Source organism: Osmia lignaria, chromosome 10 (assembly GCF_051020975.1).
Source record: "Osmia lignaria lignaria isolate PbOS001 chromosome 10, iyOsmLign1, whole genome shotgun sequence".
Lineage (NCBI taxonomy): Eukaryota > Metazoa > Arthropoda > Insecta > Hymenoptera > Megachilidae > Osmia > Osmia lignaria.
Window position 1 is genome coordinate 14,954,861 of NC_135041.1, and position 21,614 is coordinate 14,976,474.

Sequence of the window (21,614 nt, forward strand, 5' to 3'; positions counted from 1 at the left end):
CCGCGATCAAAGACGAAGCAGCAGCAGCAGCAGCGGTGGGGCAGAGGAGCACATGTTGCGATAGCGCGGCGTTTAATCTTCAGTCGCATTCAGTCGCTCAGGAACGCGCCTCAAGTGCAGATATTTTTATAACAGATTGGTGCTTACGCGTGTCTTCGATAAAACTCATCTGCATTTCGACGAGTCATCTTATTGCCCTTATTACCACATTCTTCGTGAAGTATTTTCTGAAACCAAGGTAAGTGATTAATTACTACTATAAATTTGTAATGCTTTTATTATAAAAAATACTTTTGACAAATATGTCATGCGCAATGCGTAAGATCTTTACAGTGTAATTGAATTAGATATATTATCGATGATGCAGGATAATTTATGTTTCAATTTTTCTTTAGAAAATTGCCAAGGATATTTCAGTTTCAATTACACCTGTACCATAAGAAACTGCGATGAGTAAGTCTGAGTAATCGAGCATGTAAACAAACATTATGTCACACCGTCTTGTATTAATGAATTCCTGTACTATACGACATTTCTAAGGCATACAAGGCGCAATGTATCCCGTAGTATTATTGTTTTGATAATTTCAATGATTCATTGAAAGAATTCGCGATAACTTCGAATGGGCAAACAGTGTTGAATATTTGACAAGAGATTGTTAATTGATAAGACAAACATAAAGATGATTGCCTTATCTAAAAATAATCTTTATGTCACGTTTGTGGAGATAATGAGAAAAACGCGATACCGTTTATGAGCACTTCATTTTCATTATAAATAAAAAAGAAAGATCTCTGAACGTAGAATTGTAATATTTATTGTAGTTTATTCATTTGAATTTAAATGGAATAATATCAATAGTACAAACAAAAATGGAATCATTCTGTTCTCCAGTCGCGTTAGATTTATCTCGACGTGGTGAATCATTAGTTTCGAAACTCGAGTCCTTTCGAGCTCGGAACAATAGCGAGTACGTCCAGGATGCAAATGAAATATCGTTTTGCATAAGTCTCTGCGTGTCCACACAAAATTAAAGCGTTTCAATATGTCCCCAATATATATGGACATGGAAGCGTTAATAGAAAACAAGAGCAACACAAATATTATGGCCTATCATACTAGAGACACAGCTGTTTTTTTTTATTGTACTACTTTTATCATAACTGAAGTTCATTTGAAAATCGTGAGATACAAACATGTTATACGAGGCAAAGTCCTATAAGTAGGTCATGTGAGTCATTCGTACGACCTGCATTTATTTGGCTTGTTTTAAACGCCATACAATTTGTGATATTCATGTTTTTATTATTCAGTCCCCAATGTCGAATGGTGGGCGATTCTGGATACCAACCATGGACATATTCTTATATGGTTGTTGGTGAGTTGTTTCTGTGGTCCGTATTTCGAGGCCGCGTTCGTTGCACAATTCCGAGGGAATCTTATCTTGCAGGAAAAAAGTATCAATTCTCGAAGGTACCTGTCGTGATGAAGTTGAAGTTAAATTAATTCATTAATATACTTAATTCCAAGCAATAAATTAGAATAATAAGAATTAGATTCGATGCAAATACGATACTCGTATGAGTTTTATATTTTACCACACCACATGGGAACCGTATATGTACGGCTGTAAATTTCACTTGGACAGTATATACATACGTAATAATACATTAATTCCTTTTTAAGGGAAAGTAAAAGTAAATCGGTAAAAAGATGGGTGGTATGACGCAAAGACCATGGACCCCGACGAAAAGGCGAGGTCCCATCGCTGCGGAGTACAGCAGTCCAGGACCTGCCTGTGTAACTTTGCCACCATTGATTGGTACAATATCATTTTTATGTTTTATATTAAACTGTTTATCTCTAGATTCTTTTATTAAAATTTCGAATACGGCGATCCACTGTTTAGGAAAAACTATCCCCGATTCTAAACGTGGCAGAGCACCAGCCTACTCTTTTGGAAGCAGGTAAAAATATTTGGCGTGTTAATTTCTAACATGAAGTAATTGACTTGATATTATGTATATGTTATATACAGACACTCGTCAAAGAATGATAGTCCTGGACCTGGACCGGGTCAATACAATGTATCTGGTCTTAGTGCGAAAGGTAAAATATTATTTATGAACTTATTGTAAAGTAACAAAAAATAATAAGTTGAATCATCAATTGTTCCGAATCAGAGATTGAAATTGAAACCGAAACAGAATGCTGCAGACATAGTGGTATTCCACGTTCGGATAAAGCGTATCGATCAAACTTGAAAGCAGTAATATTCCGCAAGAATTTATAATGTCCCTTGTTCACGAAAATGTCCCTTTGCTGTCTGTTCAGCAATTTATCGGTTGTTCTGAATAACTTCTTTTATCTTATTGGCAAAATAGGATTCTTGGAATTAATTAAGATTGACCTCTATTTTACTCTATATTTTAAGAACATTTCATTGTCAGCCTAGAAATTATAATAAATATAAGCGTTGAAAAAACATGAAATTATACTTAACAATTCGATATAGGAAAAGACGGAGCACCAGCATCGTCTTTACATGGTCGCACGAAATCCACAAAACCGGAAATAACTCCAGGACCTTGCGACTACAATCCGGAAAAGGCCGAGAAGGTCATTCTGGACAGTTCACCGAAATACTCATTCGGCATTAAAACTCAAACTGAGAAGATCGACTGTACACCTGGTGAGTATATTTTCAAACTGAAAAAGAAATTAATTGAAAAATTCGTGACTCTTAATCGTAGCACCAAGCGACTATTGCACCGAAAAGGTGAATCTCGACAATACCCCCAAGTACAGTTTCGGATTGAAACCTGTACTGGAGAAACCGAGCGATATTCCTGGTAATTAAATCATCATCATAATAGGATTATGCCTGTCCAATTACTAATCGATAAATTACTAATCATAACATAGTTAATAGGTTGAAAAACGAATAAATATAAATAACAACGCGTTAGAATTAAACGATAGAATTCTCTGTGACGAGAAAATGATTTCATAGGAAGATCGACGTCATGCTGAACGACTACTAATCGTTAGGTATTAGTGATCACCTAAAATGGAGAAGTTCGCGAACGCAGACGTAATTCTCCTTCGAGACATAAACTTTATTAAACCTTAGGTATTGCATTTTACTTTTTCAATTACTATACATATATGTATAACAATTCCTTCTTTTCGCTTCTTACTTCTTTTTATTATTTAGCATTTTTTGCTTGTTAATTATTCGTTGCTCGATTACCTTTTTCTATCTCTTTGTTATGTAGATTGTTATGTAAATAAATTGACGCGTAGCTGGATGACGCTTGCAACAAATCATTCTGTCACATTGTTATTACTTGCACTCGTGTTATTTGTTTTTGTACTATAAAAGGATAGAAGTAATTTACAAGATTTTTAACTCAGAATTGTAAAATAGAGTGTTTTGAAAGATTTTTTAAGAATTTTATTTAAGGAAAGAGTGCAAGTTTAAAATAAAATGTAGTAATTACATTTATTTTTTCAATTAATTTATTCGTTTTGATTACGACATTAGCACCCGGCACTTATTATCCGGAAAAGGTAAGATTGGACCACGCGCCGCAATTTACATTCGGACTTAGGCCTTCTATTGAAAAGCCGAGCGATACCCCAGGTAATTACTAAATAAATCTATGAAGTAATTGCTTTATCGTTCTTTCACAATAAAAATAGCATTCACCTAAACACATTACCATTGGTACGTGATATAATTACCTTTACATAGCACCTGGTACCTATAGCCCGGAAAAAGTAAATTTGGACAAAGGTCCTCAATATAGTCTAACAGGAAAGGGCCGTGAAGGGAAACCTGACGATACCCCTGGTATGAAAATTTCTTTTATCGTGGTAACATTTTGGCAAAAATATTGTTAGCACATAAAAATGATTCTTAGCACCAGGTACGTATTGCCCAGAGAAAGTGAAATTGGATAATACACCACAGTTTACTTTTGGATCGAGGACACCTCTTGAAAGAATAAATGACACCCCAGGTAATTAATCAGGGCAAATATTTTTTTTCTTTCATTATGGTCATTGTATACACATGAGTTATTCTTACAGCCCCTGGTACTTACAGTCCGGAAAAAGTTCATTTGGACAAAGGTCCGCAATTTAGTTTAAGTGGAAAAACTTTTTATGATAAATCAGATAATAATCCAGGTTTGTAACAGTTACTTGAAATTTGGAGAAATTGTGGGCTCTAAATTATCGGTGCTGGAATTCTATCGAAAAAACAATGAAGCATGGTATCTTATAATAATTAGTCATTCAATTCTATTTTACTTGATATGTCTAAATAGAGAAAATCAACTTCCAGCACCTGGAACATATTCTCCTGAGAAAGTAAATCTTGATAAATCACCCCAGTATAGTTTTGGATTAAGAGTACCACTTGATAAACCAAGTAATAATCCAGGTACAAAACATTTTTACAATTTAAAAAACTTTGTTCTATTGTTTAGTAAATCAGTCAAAAAATTTCTTTCTATTACTTTTTATAGGACCTGGAGAATATTGTCCAGAAAAGGTAAACTTAAATAAAGGTCCTGAATATAGCTTAAGTGGTAGGAGACCTTCTGAAAAACTAAGCGATACACCTGGTTAGTATATTTTGTTTTAGTTATTACATTATTTTAATGATTTATTTATTTATGTATTTTTTATCCTAGCACCAGGCACGTATAGTCCCGAAAAGGTAAACTTAAATAAAGGACCACAGTACAGTTTATATGGAAAAGGAATGTCAATAAAACCAGATGACAATCCAGGTGAATTCTTCGTCAATTTATTTTTTATCAGCATATCAGTATATTGCTTTTCTTATTTAAACTATCATTATTTTAGCACCTGGAACATATAGCCCTGAAAAAATAAATTTAAATAAAAGTCCTCAGTTCAGTATATCCGGAAAAGGAATAGTCGAAAAACCCAATGATAATCCAGGTGAATTTACATTGACCATTGTTGGAGCTTTTTATTTAGAAAATTCAGTTGGTATAGGTTTAACATTCTATAAGAGCAACTACTAATGTTTTGATTGCTTTGGTAGGCCCTGCCGATTACTATCCAGAGAAAATACTAAATTTGGAACATAAACCTTATTTCAGTTTTGGTAGTAGAAAATCCTTGGATAGTCCTAGAGATACACCAGGTAATGGTGCTGATTAACAGATTACTAATAACGGTTGCAGTGCAATTTTCAATAAAAATATTAATAAAAAGTTGGTATGCTTTTTATGTTTTGCCATAACTTTTAAGCATGCTGAAGCTTTTCATATTATCTTTATTTACCAATATAACATCACTACCATTTTCATTACTTATAATGAAAGACATCAGTAACATATATCCTGATTGCAGTACAAAGTATAATAACTGTATATGTATATATATATATATATATATATATATATATATCAGTAAATATACATTTGCCTCTATGTGTTTAATGAGTTATATTAGTATTTTTTTATTTTAATTTTATAGCTCCTGGTACTTATTCTCCAGAAAAAGTAAATTTAGATAAATCACCACAATATTCATTCGGTTTAAAGACATTTGTCGAGAAGCCCAATGATACACCTGGTGAGTAACACTTTGTTACAATTTGTAAGTTATTATTGTAAGAATATAAAACTGTACTTTGACGTATTCAAAATATAGCTCCTGGAAGTTATCATCCTGAGAAGGTAAATCTCAATAAATCTCCCCAGTACAGTTTTGGAATTAAGACAGAAGTACATGGAATAGATTCTGTACCAGGTACGTATACAGTAGAATTTCAAAATCTATTATGTTTTTTTATGCATTTGTTCATTAGATTAAATATATTCTTTAAAGGTCCAGGTACATACAGTCCAGAAAAAGCTATGCTTTTATTAGAAAAAGCATTGCAATTTACTTTTGGTTTAAGGACAAATGTAAGCAGACCAAATGATATTCCAGGTAAACTAAAAGAATTAAATTGAGTAACACCGTTTACTTCACATTTCACAGTGAATTATATTTAAATAATTACACTATTATCTACTATATACATATTTGGTATTTTTTTTTTGTTTCAGCTCCAAATCTTTACAATATTCCTTCTGCTCTTGGTGGAACAAAGGAAGGCAACAAGAAAGCCGCACCAGCTTATTCTATCTCGGGTAGACAGAAAGTATTTACAGATGATCGTGTCTTGGTTCCCGGACCTGGGACATATGAAGCTGTAAAACCAGATGCAATCAGAGTGAAAAGTCCCGCTTACAGCATGAGTGCTCGATATCAATTGCCTGACGATCATTCACAAATTCCAGGACCTGGGGCATACTGTCCAGAAAAAGTATTTTTAATTTCTAATTCAGTGTATTAAAAAGTTAATTTCTAGTTGTATTCATTAAACCCAAGAATTTTATTATTAGAAAATTTAATTTGAATAAGGAGTGTAGTTAATGGCGTATTTATAAAATTGTATAAAATTACTCCTTACAGGTAATTCTTGATATTCCTCCAGCACACTCATTTGGCATTAGACATTCACCATATATGTGCAATCTGAAGGACGTCGTTTATTAACATAACAAGTGGGTTTCATCATTGATTTACCTTGAAATCATAAATAATATATACAAATTGACATAATTGTAACAATATTTAATTATAAAATGATAATACGATGCATGACTAAATAATTTTTTAACGCTTTTCTAAAGTAATAGCGGAATCTTTTTTTATGATATAATTAAAAAGCTTGGCACTGCTGTTTAGATACGCTACAAAATAAAGTGATTAGGCATTTAATTATACTGCTTGTATGTATTACAAATTGTAATACTATGAGTACAAGCAATGACTTGTATGCTAATTGAGTAGCATATGCTATTATTTTATAGAAAGTTTACGAAAGTAACAAATGGCTTTTTTCATTTCGTTCTAAATATGTGCTAAGTTCTAAAAAGTAATGAAATAAACAACACTCCATGAATGAAATGTAGCTGTTGTATACAATTCGTGTTTTGTAGACTTAAAAGAAGATGCAGTATTAAAAACATGTGACAATTATTTTTTTTTATTCATCAACATTTATTTAATACTTTATGGTAATGTTACAAAGTGATTATTTATCATAATACAGCAATTCATATATATAAACCACATATAAAAACTTTGCTGATTTATACGTACTAATGCTGAAAGTACATAACATTTTTACATGTATAAAAATTTGTAAAACTTCTTATAAAAATGTTTGTACATAAAATATATAACAGTATGAATACGTAAATGGTCATTATTATGGCTAGAACGATATTCACAGCCATTTAAATACATATTATTTCGTAATGTTTATTTTACTTGCTTTCGACGTAATTGTACGTACTATAAACACATTCTCCCGATATCCACGTCGATAACAGTTTCAAATCTTTATCTAACATTACGAAATCAGCATCTGCCTCATAATCTAAAATTCCTTTGGTTTTTTCAATACCGAGAGTCTTTGCTGGATGAAGCGTTGCAGCTTCTAAAGCTTCTACTACCGAACAACCTATAAAAAATAAGTAATCGCTATTACATTAAATCATATATAATCCAATTATAGTAAATGAAGACATTATGAACTACCTGTTGCTTCCTTAAAATGACGAACACATTTCGACATTTCCGCTGTACTACCACATAAAGTGTCTGTCCCAGCAATATATGCACATCCTGATCGCATTTCGATCTTAAGTTGACCTAATTGATGAACACCTTCTTCTAATCCTAAGGCTGATAATGCATCAGTTACTAAAACAAGCCCTGAAAAATAAAGCCGAATAATGTGATTTGAAAAAAGAAAATATTTTGTAGTAACGTTAGAAAATATTTGAACCTTCAGGATGTGTTCTATGAGCTATACGTAATGCTGCTGGATGAGTATGAATTCCATCCGCAATTATGCCATAATGAACAATTCTTTCAGAAGGAATTTTATCAGATGTTAATAGACCAACTAGCCCTGGATCTCTATGATGAAACTATAAATAAAAATTAATTGTCTGTTTTATATTACTCATGCAAAGGACAATGAATTTTATATTTTGTATAATTACTGGTAACATAGCATTAAAAAGATGGGTGATAAAGGAAGCTCCACTTTTTACAGCTTCTTCTCCTTCATGTAAATTTGCTATGGAATGCCCTAAAATTATTAAATGAAAACAACTGTTTGCGGGGAATATAATGATGTAATTAAGATAATATATAGTTATGTCTTACCAAGAGAAACTTTAATGTTTCTTTTACATAATTCTTTAATTACAGTTTTACTATTAGGAAGCTCTGGTGCCAGTGTAACAAGGCATACATTTTCCAAAGTTCCATACATTTTAATTACCGATTGGAATCCCTAAAACACACATTAGAAAGACTTATTAAAAACAGCTAAGATACATAAACGATATTGTGTTAATAGATTATATATAAATAACATGTAATTACACATTCATGTATTTTAAATATTTACTTATATGTATAAGTTGACGTTTGTATACTACTAGTATATATATTCTGTGTGTGCATTGAAAACATTTAGAAGACTTGCTTTGTCAAACTGCTCGATATAATTTTCTGGATGTGCTCCCTTTTTGCTTGGACTAATAAAAGGTCCTTCTAAATGAATTCCTAATATAGATGCCCCATGTATTCCGCCACTTCTTTTTCTAATGTTTGGTAATATTTTATAATATGTCTCACTAGGTGACGTTACTAACGTTGGACAAAATGATGTTACACCAAATTCTATTAATTTTTTAGCTACTTTATTAATTCCTTCTTGTACATTATCAACATTATGTGTAAAATCTATACCAAAACCACCTGATAAATAAAACAAATAAACAATTATAATGTTCAATACACCTATAAAACAATCTGAAAAGAATGTTAAAATGTTTAGCAATGATGTTTATAAAATTAAACTGTATTTACGCTAGGTACCATTAATCTGAAGATCTATATAACCAGGTGATATTAATGCTCCGTTACAATCAACTCTAATATTCGGCTTAATTTTTTCATCGTAAAAGATTTTCTCAGGATTGACAATCTTCCCATCACGAACCCATAGATCCTCGTTTAGAATTTTACCACCACGCAAGATGCAGCAGTTGTAAAATTGTTTCAAAATTTGCGACATGATTCGACATCAATGTTTTACGTTAAAATACATTCGATTTCTTTGTTGAAAAAAAAAAGAAATAATCAGTGCAACTTAGTCTTTCACATTATCAATCGCAAGCAAAATTATCATTGACTACATACATAAGTACATATGTATATGTATAGTATTTGCCCAATCAAATCACTGTGTTAAAAAAAGACAAAGAAACTTATGGGACAGAGGTATAGTCGTCTATATATATATATATGTCTTGTATTTTTCACGAGAGAATAGTATCATTTCGCGCAGCTCGACTGAGCTCAGAAAGTTCCCCCACCAATAGCACTACACTACCATGATTTACTTCCCATTGCATCCGCCATATACACGGTGGGCAAAATATAGTAATATAGGAACGGTTTATTACAGGACAGGACAAAGATCACTACCTTAATCATAATTCACAAGTTTATGATCACCGGATATACTTTCTGCCCAGCGTGGCTCATGTCATACAGCCGTACTGCGCATGTGTATTACCGTGGTAGCGGAGCGTGGCAAAACCAATCAGAGCCAACAAGCGCAAACAAAACCAAAAATCGTTCATCCGATGGTACTATTCTCTCGTGAAAAATACAATATGTATGTATATATATGACGGTCCTGCCCGTCAAAGTTATAATACTTACCAAAAAGCGACAAAATGACTTATCTCTTGCTATCTTTCTTTGTTTAATATAGGCGATAGTTGGCGATATATGGATATAGTTTTTGTTGATAAATAATTAACAGTTTAAATTTCCAATTACAGGTTAAGAATATTTAGCAGTGAGTAAATGTTATTTACTACATTGTTTACTAAATGAACGTTCTATACTTATGATATACTGTATTCTTGACAACTAATACGTATTTTTATAGATGATGTCAACACGATACGTTTCTTTCATATCTGGAATGGTAATAGCCTCGTTAACGTGGGCTTTCAGTTTGTATCTCTATTCAAGGTTGTCACAAAACACCGATGCTGTCAACCCCACAATGTTAATATCAGAAAATACAAAATTGTTAGATGAATTTACATATGATCGTAAGAAGTACAATGCTAAATCGCAAAATAATTTAATGGTACATCGCGACAAAGAGTCTTGGATGGATAAAGGTGTTTACAATTTAAAAGGAAATAATTTTAAAAACAGTGACAAACTATTACAACAGCTACAACCTGTGCCAATAAAGTCTGCTGTTACCTTAGCAGGCCAAGGTATTTTGAAAACGCATCATTTATAACAAAGAACAAAGAAATGTTGCGTCCCTCGTTTAGTTAATTATACAATTTATTTGTAATATTCGCAGGATTAGACGAATTAGGAATGATAAGAAATTTCGATGATCAACGAAAACGAGAGGAAGGATATAAAAACTATTCCTTTAATATACTAGTATCGGATAATATTGGCTTACATAGAGAATTGCCAGATACAAGACATAAATTATGCGAATTGCAAAAATATTCCAATAAATTGCCAAATGCTAGCATTGTTATATGTTTTTATAACGAACATTACACGACACTTTTAAGATCTTTACATAGTATTATCGAAAGAACCTCTAAACATCTTTTACATGAAATTATCTTAGTAAACGATTGGAGCGACAGCAAAGAATTACACGGAAAGATGAAAGTGTACATTGATAATAATTTTGATGGGAAAGTAAAATTTTTCAAAACAGAGAAGAGAGAAGGATTAATTAGAGCAAGAATGTTTGGTGCAAGAAAGGCAACTGGAGAGGTTCTAATTTTCTTAGATAGTCACATAGAAGTGAACAAAATGTGGGTAGAACCTCTCCTCTCACGAATTGCTCGTTCAAAAACTGTCGTCGCCATGCCAGTTATCGATATAATTAATCCAGATACCTTTCAGTATACAGATAGTCCTTTAGTAAGAGGCGGTTTCAACTGGGGTTTGCATTTTAAATGGGATAATTTGCCAGTTGGAACACTGGTACACGATGAAGATTTTATAAAACCTATAAAGTAAGATTATAAGTACATTCACATACGGGTGGATATGTTTCAATAATATTGTATAACGTGTACATATGTGATATAGTATTTACTACCGAACAGATCACCCACAATGGCTGGAGGGTTATTCGCAATGGATAGAGAATATTTTATAAAACTTGGCGAATACGATGCTGGAATGGATGTTTGGGGTGGTGAAAATCTGGAAATATCATTTAGAGTAAGATATCGATTTGTTTAATTCCGTGTACTTTTATCATTTTACTAACAAGTTGCAATATTTATTAGATTTGGATGTGCGGTGGGAATATCGAATTAATACCTTGTTCAAGAGTTGGGCATGTATTTAGAAAACGAAGACCGTACGGTACAGATGATCAGCACGATACTATGTTGAAAAATTCGTTGCGAGTGGCATACGTTTGGTTAGACGAATATAAAGATTACTTCTTAAGAAACGTTAAAAGAATCGATTACGGTGACATTACAGACAGACTAAATTTACGAGAAAAATTGAAATGCAAAAATTTTTCATGGTACTTAAAAGTGGTATATCCTGAGTTAGCATTACCAGATGATAACAAGAGTAGATTAAAAGATAAATGGGCAAAAGTAGAACAAAAAGCAATGCAACCTTGGCATTCCAGAAAAAGAAATTATACCGATCAGTATCAAATCAGACTTTCTAATACAGCCTTATGCATTCAAAGTGAAAAAGATATCAAAACAAAAGGTGCGAAACTTATTTTAATGCCATGTTTAAGGATAAAATCACAGGTGACAAAACATAACTGTAATTTGTGTTTCGATGGTATTTAAGTTTGATTTGTTGTTAATTTTTTTTTTTTTTTTTTTTTTTTTTCGTATTTTAATTCGTCTAGATGTGGTACGAAACAGATAAGAAAGAATTAGTACTAGGTCAAATGCTATGCATGGAGGCAGCAGAGAAATATGCAAAACTTGGAAAATGTCACGAAATGGGTGGCAATCAAGAGTGGCGAAACAAAAGTGCCGTAAGTATTTAACGATTCAGTTATGTAAATATTAATTACTAAAATAAATTATTCTTTCTATCCAGAAAGGTACACCTGTATACAATATGGCAGCTGGTACGTGTTTAGGAGCGTCACAGGCAGCAAAGGGCGCTCAAGTAATAATGGATTTGTGTACTAAATCGGATACTAGTTTTATATCATGGGATTTAGTACGTTCCAAGATCCTTTCAAAAGAAATTAGATGACACGAAATAAAATCAGTTGTAAATGAGTAATTAAAAATGAAATTGTTCTAAAAATATATTATCTATACGTTTCGAGAAATTTGTGATACAAGTTAGGTTATTACAAGAATTTTTATATCTTTACTTTACTTTTGTAATATCTTGTATTTTATAAACTAAACCGAGCACAGTATAATATAAGAAGTTAGTTAATTGTATGATACGTAAAACATTACAGTTGTACCAGTGTATAATTTTTATACATGTTTTTTTTTGTATATGTTACTTAATAAATACGCGATACACTTTTTGTTATAAATCAATCACATAAAGATAGTACAGGAAATGTTTTATTATAATAACTTTATTGCCTTCTTACTCGATTATGTATGTATATATATGTATATGTCTGCAATAGGTAAGATTAAATTATCTTGGTGGGACATATGTTCGCCTAGCATGCTAGGACACATACTCCTAGCATACTAGGGAACATATAGCCCTAGCATGGTAGGGCACATACACACCTAGCATGCTAGGGTTAGGGTTAGGGTTAGGGGAAGGGGTTAGGGTTAGGGGGCTTAGGGTTAGGGTTAGGGTATCCCCTGTGGCTGGGGGTTTAGAATACAGCCACGGTAACCTCTGCCTGTCGTAGGAGGCGATTAAAAGGGGGCGTTGCTGCTGCTGATGTAGCTTCGATTTCGGGCCTGGGGCATAGACATAGGAAATATATTTACCTATTTTTCATTTTAGAGCAAGGTTTGTTATGTATATACCGACAATTTCACAAATTTGCGTATAGTTGCTACTCTATATTTAAATAAACTATTATTTCCTATGCCCTACTTTCTACATTCCAAGTTATCTTTTTAACTAACTGTTTTATTGTAGCATACGTTTGAGAATACGCGCAGCCATGATGGCGCTCACGGTCGATCGTTTTATCGATCGGGAGTCGTCCATCTACGTGAACGCGTGAGCAGTGGTCTTCTCGCCGGCTCGCGCGCAACGACGCCATTATCGAGCATCGATTCATCAAGTTCGGACTCGTGTTCACTGGATTGTTGAATATCGTTAGTTTAAGTGCAGTTCAGACGAAAAATATGGACCATCGAACGGTCGGTGAAACGCTCAAGATCCGCAGCAACAGTGCAAGCGACCGGAACAATTACAGGATTAATTCATTGTAAACGCGAGCCGCCAACCACGCGTCGATCACCCACATGTTCACGGCCACCATCAAAAGCAGCGGGCCGAATTTATATAATTAACGGCGCTTATTTGCTCGCTGCTAGCACTCTTGTAAATTCTCTATTCAATTTGTATATACCTTTGTCGAAATAAGATGCTATATTTATTGAATATATTTAATATTCCATGACTGAGCCTACTACTGTCATGGCTACCCGTTTCCTTTCCGACCGTTGTTACTTATTACCTATAAATATGTTATTTTTGCAATTATAGTGCGGTTGGAAGTATTCCAAGTCTCCGATCGACTATTTATATGTAAGTTTGATTGCTTGGTGTAATATTTTTACTTGTTTTATCTTATTTCCTTTGAGTGTCCTAACCCTAACCCCTTCCCTTCACCCTAACACCTTCGCCTAACCTCGTAACCCTAACCCCTTCGCCTAACCCCAACCCTAGCATGCTAGGTGTGTATGTGCCGTAGCATGCTAGGGTTAGGGGAAGGGGTTACTGTTAGGGTTAGGACGCGTAACCTAACCCTACCCCCTTCCCCTCACCCTAACCCCTTCGCCTAATACCCTAACCCTAACCCCTTCCCCTAACCCTAGCATGCTAGGACGTATGTTTGACTAACATGCTAGGGTTATGGGAAGGGGTTAGAGTTAGGGCACATACCCTAACCCTCACCCTTTCCACTAACCCCCTAACCCTAACCCTAGCATGCTAGGACATATGTATGCCTAACATGATAGGGTTATGGGAAGGGGTTAGAGTTAGGGCACATACCATAACGCTTACCCTTTCCACTAACCCCCTAACTCTAACCCCTAACCCTAACCCTAGCATGCTAGGAAATATGTATGCCTAACATGCTAGGGTTATGGGAAGGGGTTAGAGTTAGGGCACATACCCTAACCCTTACCCTTTCCACTAACCCCCGAACTCTAACCCCTAACCCTAACACTAGCATGCTAGGACATATGATTGCCTAACATGCTAGGATTATGGGAAGGGGTTGGAGTTAGGGCACATACCCTAACCCTAACCCTTTCCACTAACCCCCTAACTCTAACCCCTAACCCTAACCCTAGCATGCTAGGACATATGTATGCCTAACATGATAGGGTTATGGGAAGGGGTTAGAGTTAGGGCACATACCCTAACCCTAACCCTTTCCACTAACCCCCTAACTCGAACCCCTAACCCTAACCCTAGCATGTTTGGACATATGTTTGCCTAACATGTTAGGGTTATGGGAAGGGGTTAGAGTTAGGGCACATACCCTAACCCTAACCCTTTCCACTAACCCCCTAACTCTAACCCGTAACCGTAACCCTAGCATGGTAAGACATATGTACGCCTAACATGCTAGGGTTAGGTTGGGGTTAGGGTTAGGGTTAGGTTAGGTTAGGGTTAGGTTAGGGTTAGGGTTAGGTTAGGGTTAGGTTAGGTTAGGGTTAGGGTTAGGGTTAGGGTTAGGGTTAGGGTTAGGGTTAGGGTTAGGGTTAGGTTAGGGTTAGGGTTAGGGTTAGGGTTAGGGTTAGGTTAGGTTAGGGTTAGGGTTAGGGTTAGGTTAGGGTTAGGGTTAGGTTTATTTCACTGTTCAGGCATTCATTCTTTCATTCTCTCATTGTTTATTCGTGTTGACACATTCCTGCCTTTTGCTCTCACTCACGCCTTCTTACCTTCTTTATTTTCTTTATTTTCATTATCTTCTTTATCTACCTTCTTTATTTTCCTTAATCTTTAATTTCCTTAATCGTTCCATCCATTCATTCATTATTCATTATTCATTATTCATTCACTCATTCATTCTGATCAATTAAAGTTAATGGATATGATTTATACTACTTTATTTTACTTTATTTTAATTAAGTTTTGCTTTCTACAATGATAAGTGGTTTTGTCCATCCAAATGCTTTGATTGTGCGTGAATTTTATTATAATCTTATCATTCAAGTACTCTTATTTATTATTTACTTATTTATTTATTCTATTATTTTATTTTATTTCATTTTATTCTTCTTTCAGTTTATACACTGGTATAGTGTGTATTGAACTACGTACTTTATATTTGATTTCATTGTTGCTTTAGCTATTTTATTTTGATACATCATCCAATAATCAGTTCTATTTGCATTTGCATTGACATAATCATTTACCATTTATAATTTAGTTTATAATCTACTTTGGTGAGGAAGTAGAGTGTTGTAGCTAATAATCTTTACGGTTATATTTCATTGAATTCACTTCTTGTATTTTGTATTTTGTATTCAGTTTATTATTGCATTCTGTTTTACATTATATTGCATTACTTATATTACAGTGCATTACATTACATTATTTACATCAGGTTGGTTACGGCCTTCACTTTTACTTTATGCTTATTATTTATTATTTACCTCATTATGTACCTCATTCTTCTTTAACATCTTTAATTGATTATTTCACTGTTCAGTCGTTCATTTTGCATTCTCTCATTGTTTATTCATTGACACATTCCTGCTTTCTTGCTTTCACTTACGCCTTCTTACCTTCTTTATTTTCCTTAATCTTTAATTTCCTTAATCGTTCCATCCATTCATTCATTATTCATTATTCATTATTCATTCACTCATTCACTCATTCATTCTGATCAATTAAAGTTAATGGATATGATTTATACTACTTTATTTTAATTAAGTTTTGCTTTCTCTACAATGATAAGTGGTTTTGTCCATCCAAATGCTTTGATTGTGCGTGAATTTTATTATAATCTTATCATTCATCTACTCTTATTTATTATTTACTTATTTATTTATTCTATTTTATTTCATTTTATTCTTATTTCAGTTCATACACTGGTACAGTGTTTATTGAACTACGTACCTTATATTTCATTTCATCTATTTGTTGCTTTAGCTACTCTATTTTGATATGTCATTCATTAATTAGTTGTATTTGCAGTTGTATTGACATGACCATTTATCATCTACCATTTACCAGTTACAGTCTAACTTATAATCTACTCTGGTAAAGAAATAGAGTATTGTAGTTAATAATCTTTACAGTTATATCTATTGAATTCACTTCTTGTATTTTGTATTTTGTATTCAGTTTATTATTGCATTCTGTTTTGCATTATATTGCATTACTTATATTACAGTGCATTACATTACATTATTTACATTAGGTTGGTTACGGCCTTCACTTTTACTTTATGCTTATTATTTATTATTTACCTCATTATTTACCTCATTCTTCTTAATATCTTTAATTGATTATTTCATTGTTCAGTCGTTCATTTCATGCTGTCATTGTTCATTCATTCTGAATTAAATTGAATCAGGGTAACTGTTAAGATTTAGTTTATTTTGACTCACGATGGTACAAAGTTCTGTAAATGGCATTAATATTAATATAATTATGGTTTGTTTGCATACAATTATTCTATATATATTTTCTATATTTTAATTTATTTGTGCCACGTATCACTGTCTACCATCATTTATTTTATTTTATTTCTTGTCACCTCTATCCTTGGACATTCCTTGGACATTTTGACATTTTGATATTCTTCTCTGGTATTCTTTAATTCAATTTATTCAAGCCGTTTCTCTTCGATAATAGTATAGCTCTTTGATGACGGTGTGCTGTTCCTGTAGGAATTAATATTCATGTCATTAACTTGTGCTACTCTTGTTTAAATTTATTATGCGTTATTATATTCATTACCTTGTTTGTTTCTTTTCTCTTCTTTTCTTTTATATCTCCTTTCTGCTAGTTACCTGCTGCCTTGGTTGCTTTGATTCTACTTTGGTTACATTTATTTATTAACTGACTGGGTGTTACATGATTGGTCCTACGTGACTTTCCTGACTCCATGCGTTATCTGACGTTGTGAGATGGCTATATTTGATTTCGATTCTGTTTAGGTTGAATGTTTCATTCGTTTATTTATTCAGCCTTTCGTTCTGTGGTGGTTTCTTTGTTTCGTTGTTCTGCGTAGTTTGTTTCCTGCGGCGCGATAGGCAGTAACATGATGCGTCCTGCAATCTGCGGATCTTATTCGGGTTGATTTCATTTCGTTCATTTCATTCTATCTTCATCATTGTTTATACTTAACATTTACTTCATCCTACACTATTGCAAACGTATGATTTATATATTTATAAATAATAAATGATAGCCGTGGTATTGTTTTATTAATTGATTTATTCTTGATTTTAATCCGTCTGGGGTTCTATTTGTTGCCCGTTTGCTTTTATAATTACCTTTCCCGTGAGTCGTGGTAATGTTTTATTAATTGATTTATTCATGATTTTAATCCGTCTGGGGTCTTATTTGTCCGTTTATAATTACCTTTCCGTGAATAGTATTGGATATCGGACTTATCTTTTATGGTAAGTGTGATGGTAAGTATGGCTTCCTAGGATGGCGCGGTTGCGCGACGGATAGTTTAGCTGTCGGTAACTGAGATGTAGCAGATATCTGGCGCGCGGTGGGTAACTGCTGCGCGGCGGATAGCTGGTCGGTGGATAACCGTTACGGGATGAACGGCCGAGTATTGTATGGTAAATAAGTAGAATGCTTGTGGCCGATAATATTTGGCTGCCGGTGCTGCGGATGGTTACCAACTAAGGATAATTTGTAATTATTATCAACGGATAGTGTTGCGTACTTTACTTTATTTAGTGAGATACCGGAATGTCTTCCGCTATCGTTACCTTCCGTTGCATTCTATTCGTGTTTGGTTTCGTTCACTGTAATTTATTGAAAGTGTTTTATTGATGTATTTAGTCGCGGGCGCTTGTACGTCCCGTGTAATAATCAATTAATTAATTTGATAACTAATTTAATAGACAACAGACATAATGGGACGAACTGAAAATTTTACGAAATTCCTCGAAGGTTACGCATCTATATGGCGTATGGTTTATGGCTTAAGCTTCACGCGGTTTCTTATCTTTGGTTGACATGATCATCGGCGGCACTGGTTTACTCCATCTCCATGTGCCATGTACTCGGTTGTGACATGGAGGAGGATCGTGAATTAATTGAATCGTTAAATTGCTGAGTTCTGATTAGGCCATTAATATTGAATATTGAATATCGGTGCGTGTGAGTTTGTGATTTGTGCGTGTACCCATTGCAATGAGTGGTGACATGTGCTATTGTGCTCCGTTTTCTGATATATTATATATATGTATTTATTTATATTTATTTATATATTTGTATATTTATATTTACATATTCATTATTCTTATACTTATACATATTTTTATACTCATACTTATACCCAATTTGCATATTGCATATTATTTGCAATAAATTCAGTTAGTATTGTGTAATATTGTGTAATATTTTGCATCATTATCCTTCTACGGCTAATTAATGAATAAAGTTAATTGACAGTTATATCTGAAACACTTAGCTGCCTTGTCGAGTGCTGAGTGTATTCATTTTATCTTACCGTACCTTCGTACCTTCTACCTTCTTAATATTATGTCTGTTCAGGATAATATAATCTGCCTCATTGCATATCCAACGTAATGGATTCTGTAAATTTATTTGATTTAGCCTCATTGGATGACTGCGTCTATGTGAGATGTATGAATGAGTGTATGGATATGCTTGTTGGTGGAATGTACTTCAATGTATCTTGTTCTATTCTATTTTATTTTGTGTCAGTTACGTTCGTCTATATACTATACTTTACACTTTCTTTACTTTCCTTACTCTCTCTATCTGCCTTTATTTGCCTTAACTTGATTAACTTCTTTAATAGCTCTATTGCTCACTCACTCATTCATTCATTCGCTTATTACCTACAATTATTATTTAGAGTTATTTGGATTTAAGTACGGTTAATTTTCTTGATAGGGTAGATGATTTTGTCCATTCAAATGCTTGACAGCGCGTGGCTTCTGTTATAATCACACCATTTGAATTTCATTTCAAATACCCTACTTCTTTGCTTATTTATTTATTTATCTGTTATTCTTTATTTTATTCTCTTACTATATAATGGTGTGGTGTCTAATTGAACCACGCACCTTATATTTGATTTGTTTTTATTTGTCATTATATTTATTATTTACTATCTTTATACATCAGTCGGTTATGAATTTTTACCTTCTATTTGCATTTGCATGGACATAATCACCTACAATTTATAATCTATAATTTATAAAGTAGTGGGGATGGAGTCAATAATGTTTACGGTCATATTTAATTAGAATATAACTCACTTGTTGTATTTATCTTATTTTCTTTTACATTATTTTGCATTATATTACATTATGTCAGCTATGTCTGTTAAGCGTTACACACTTTCATTTTCTGTAGTTCCTCAGTTTGTGAATATCTTCAGCTGTTCCTCTCGCATTCAGTATTCATTCATTCATTTATTATTCATTTTTCATTTTGATGTTGTTTGATTATAGTTATACATTGATTTGAACTGATTTATTTTGATTTATTTTCTGATTCATATCTCCTTTCCGCCAGTTGCTTGTTGCCTTGCTGCCTTGACTTTATTCTGGTTTTATTTATTTTGTTAACTAATATTATTTGACTGGGTGTTGTTTGAATGGTTCCATGGGTTTTCCTGACTATATGCGTTTTATATTGATATTGCTTTGGTTTAGGGTCTTATTTTATTTATTTATTCGGCCTCTCATTCCTTGGCGGTTGTTTTCCTTTATCTTGATTGCCTTTTGTATAATTTGTTTCTTTGCGATGTTATCATGCAGTAACGCAGTGCGTCCTGCAATCTGCGCAATCTGCGGGACTTATTCGGGCTGATTCTATGATTTATTATTTTTATTATTTTTCTAATTATTTTATTGACTTATATCGTGTCAGGCTACTTTATGCGTTTTAACTATAATTATATTCTATCTTATTATTTTATCACAAACTTATACGATGTTTTATATAGGTAATGTATTTATAATCATAATATTGACTTATTTCTTTATATATTAATTAATTAATGCCTGATGTTGGCCCGTTTGAAGTTTATCTCTGATTCCATTGATTTAGCATAATTATCTTTTCGATTATAGTATTGTATACCAGACTTATCTTTGATGGTAAGTCTGATGGTAAGTACGGCTTCCCAGGATTGCGCGGCAGCACGATGGACGGTTCTGCAGTCGGTAACTGTGTAACTGGTAATTGGCGCGTGGTAGGTGACTACTACGCGGCAGATAATTTGCCTGTGGATAGCCGTTACGGAGTGAGCGGCCGAGTATCACTGTCTGATAAACGGATTATTTGTTGCTGGTAATATCCTTGGTACTGCGGTTGATTACCAACTAGGCATAGCTTGCGGCTTATGGTCATCTTTTGTAGGTACATTATCTTTGGTTTTGGACATTTTGATTCATTTTGATTTGTTTAAACTGTTTTGTTTATGCATTTTCGCTTTTCGCTTATGAGCACTTATATATACTCTATTATAATTACTTAATTACTTAATTTGATGGTTTGATGGATAATTGACGATTGATAACCATTATGGAGTGAACTAGGGAATTTTATGAACACTAGGTTCTATCTCCATATGTTTTATACTTTATGGTCTCGCTCTCGCTCTTTTACTCGGCCCGGTTTCAGTCTTAGGTAACATAGTTTTCGGTGACGCGTGTTTACTCTTCTCTTCTCCGGGCATTGTGCAAATTTGTGCATTATTTACTCGTCTGTGATCTGTGATGTGAAGTGATAACTAAATTAACTATTTAATTCTTCTATTTAAGTATAAATCAAAATTTAATTGGTGCGAAGGTGATTGTGGTGAAATGCGCGCTCCACCGCGATGCATTGTGTTCCATTGCAGTGTATGTGTTTCAAAGTGGTGCCATTTACTCCGTTCTGTGTAAATTATAATATATTATATTATATTATTTATTTTTATATTATAGTCATATTTATATTCATGTTTATTACATTCAATTACCTTCTATCTCCGTTCAATTCAATCTATGTATTGAATAAAGTATTGAATATGTTATATTACTATATTATTATCT

The 21,614-nt window shown here is 33.4% G+C and overlaps 3 protein-coding genes and 1 long non-coding RNA gene across 8 annotated transcripts; 2 read left to right on the forward strand and 2 right to left on the reverse strand.

Moving 5' to 3' along the window:
• Positions 1-81: 81 nt before the first annotated feature.
• On the forward strand, positions 82-7,123 carry LOC117611747 (uncharacterized). 3 transcript variants are annotated; one of them, XM_034339939.2, is made up of 19 exons: positions 82-238; positions 1,687-1,822; positions 1,910-1,967; positions 2,039-2,109; positions 2,516-2,692; positions 2,754-2,852; positions 3,548-3,646; positions 3,758-3,856; positions 3,927-4,025; positions 4,096-4,194; positions 4,352-4,450; positions 4,536-4,634; positions 4,704-4,802; positions 4,879-4,977; positions 5,521-5,619; positions 5,698-5,796; positions 5,875-5,979; positions 6,099-6,358; positions 6,508-7,112. In XM_034339939.2, exons 2-19 carry the CDS (start codon positions 1,714-1,716, stop codon positions 6,589-6,591), a joined length of 1,953 nt encoding a protein of 650 aa, XP_034195830.2. In that variant the 5' UTR covers positions 82-238; positions 1,687-1,713; the 3' UTR covers positions 6,592-7,112. The 3 variants fall into 3 exon arrangements, with proteins under 3 accessions (XP_034195830.2, XP_076546761.1, XP_076546760.1); XM_076690646.1 differs by lacking the exon at positions 4,879-4,977 and having other exon boundaries at positions 6,508-7,123; XM_076690645.1 differs by lacking the exon at positions 2,754-2,852 and having other exon boundaries at positions 83-238; positions 6,508-7,115.
• Positions 7,124-7,272: 149 nt separating this feature from the next.
• On the reverse strand, positions 7,273-9,275 carry LOC117611751 (N-acetylglucosamine-6-phosphate deacetylase). Of its 2 annotated transcripts, none has more exons than XM_076690649.1 (7): positions 8,998-9,236; positions 8,579-8,877; positions 8,278-8,407; positions 8,112-8,200; positions 7,892-8,036; positions 7,642-7,818; positions 7,273-7,564 (listed from the first exon to the last, which is right to left on the reverse strand). In XM_076690649.1, the coding sequence occupies exons 1-7, from the start codon at positions 9,194-9,196 to the stop codon at positions 7,368-7,370; spliced, it is 1,236 nt and encodes a 411-aa protein (XP_076546764.1). In that variant the 5' UTR covers positions 9,197-9,236; the 3' UTR covers positions 7,273-7,367. The 2 variants fall into 2 exon arrangements, with proteins under 2 accessions (XP_076546764.1, XP_034195844.2); XM_034339953.2 differs by having other exon boundaries at positions 7,275-7,564; positions 8,603-8,877; positions 8,998-9,275.
• Positions 9,276-9,786: 511 nt separating this feature from the next.
• On the forward strand, positions 9,787-12,510 carry Pgant35A (polypeptide N-acetylgalactosaminyltransferase 35A). 2 transcript variants are annotated; one of them, XM_034339940.2, is made up of 8 exons: positions 9,787-9,802; positions 9,902-9,988; positions 10,082-10,424; positions 10,517-11,198; positions 11,292-11,409; positions 11,478-11,966; positions 12,071-12,202; positions 12,268-12,510. In XM_034339940.2, exons 3-8 carry the CDS (start codon positions 10,082-10,084, stop codon positions 12,427-12,429), a joined length of 1,926 nt encoding a protein of 641 aa, XP_034195831.2. In that variant the 5' UTR covers positions 9,787-9,802; positions 9,902-9,988; the 3' UTR covers positions 12,430-12,510. The 2 variants fall into 2 exon arrangements, with proteins under 2 accessions (XP_034195831.2, XP_076546762.1); XM_076690647.1 differs by lacking the exon at positions 9,787-9,802 and having other exon boundaries at positions 9,805-9,988.
• Positions 12,511-16,929: 4,419 nt separating this feature from the next.
• Positions 16,930-17,968, reverse strand: LOC117604838 (uncharacterized). Its single transcript, XR_004581513.2, has 2 exons — positions 17,314-17,968; positions 16,930-17,237 (listed from the first exon to the last, which is right to left on the reverse strand). It is a non-coding gene; the product is annotated as an uncharacterized LOC117604838 (long non-coding RNA).
• Between the last annotated feature and the right edge of the window lie 3,646 nt (positions 17,969-21,614).